The sequence below is a fragment of the Calidris pugnax genome, unplaced genomic scaffold, assembly GCF_001431845.1.
Source record: "Calidris pugnax isolate Ruff unplaced genomic scaffold, ASM143184v1 scaffold307, whole genome shotgun sequence".
Taxonomy (NCBI): domain Eukaryota; kingdom Metazoa; phylum Chordata; class Aves; order Charadriiformes; family Scolopacidae; genus Calidris; species Calidris pugnax.
In genome coordinates, this window is record NW_015091040.1 from 12022 (window position 1) to 12517 (window position 496).

General features: G+C 72.0%; 1 protein-coding gene across 1 annotated transcript in view; it reads right to left on the reverse strand.

Moving 5' to 3' along the window:
- Positions 1–496, reverse strand: part of OPLAH (5-oxoprolinase (ATP-hydrolysing)) — a 41342-nt gene that overhangs the window by 10853 nt on the left and 29993 nt on the right. The window contains exon 8 of the mRNA XM_014956139.1: positions 7–129. Within this exon, the coding sequence (XP_014811625.1) occupies positions 7–129 (123 nt within the window). The remainder of the gene's footprint in view (positions 1–6; positions 130–496) is intronic.

A 496-nucleotide genomic window follows, 5' to 3' on the forward strand; every position in this document is an offset into this window, starting at 1 on the left:
TCCAGCTGGGCCAGCACCCCCTCCAGCCGGGGGAAGTTGGGGGGCTCGTAGCGCAGGGCACAGGGGGCCTGCGCCTCCTGCACCACGTCCGCCAGCGCCAGCCCGTAGGCGGAGAGCACCCCGCTGTACCTGGGGACACGGCAGTGGGGGGCCCCGCACGCGGCAAGGGGGGGGACACCCCACAAGGCAACTGGGGGCACCCCCAGACATGGCAACTGGGGGTACCCCCCAGACCCAGCATCTGGGGGCGCCTCCAGACCCAGCACCGAGGGGTGCACCCCACAGCCAGCACCCAGGGACACCCCCAGACCCAGCACCCAGGGGCACCCCCACATCCAGAACTCAGGGTACCCCAAGACACGCCAACTGGGGGCACCCCCCGGACCCAGTATCTGGGGCTGCCTCCAGACCCAGCACCGAAGGGTGCACCCCCACAGCCAGCACCCAGGGGCACCCCCAAACCCAGCACTCAGGGGCACCCCCAAACCCAGCACCC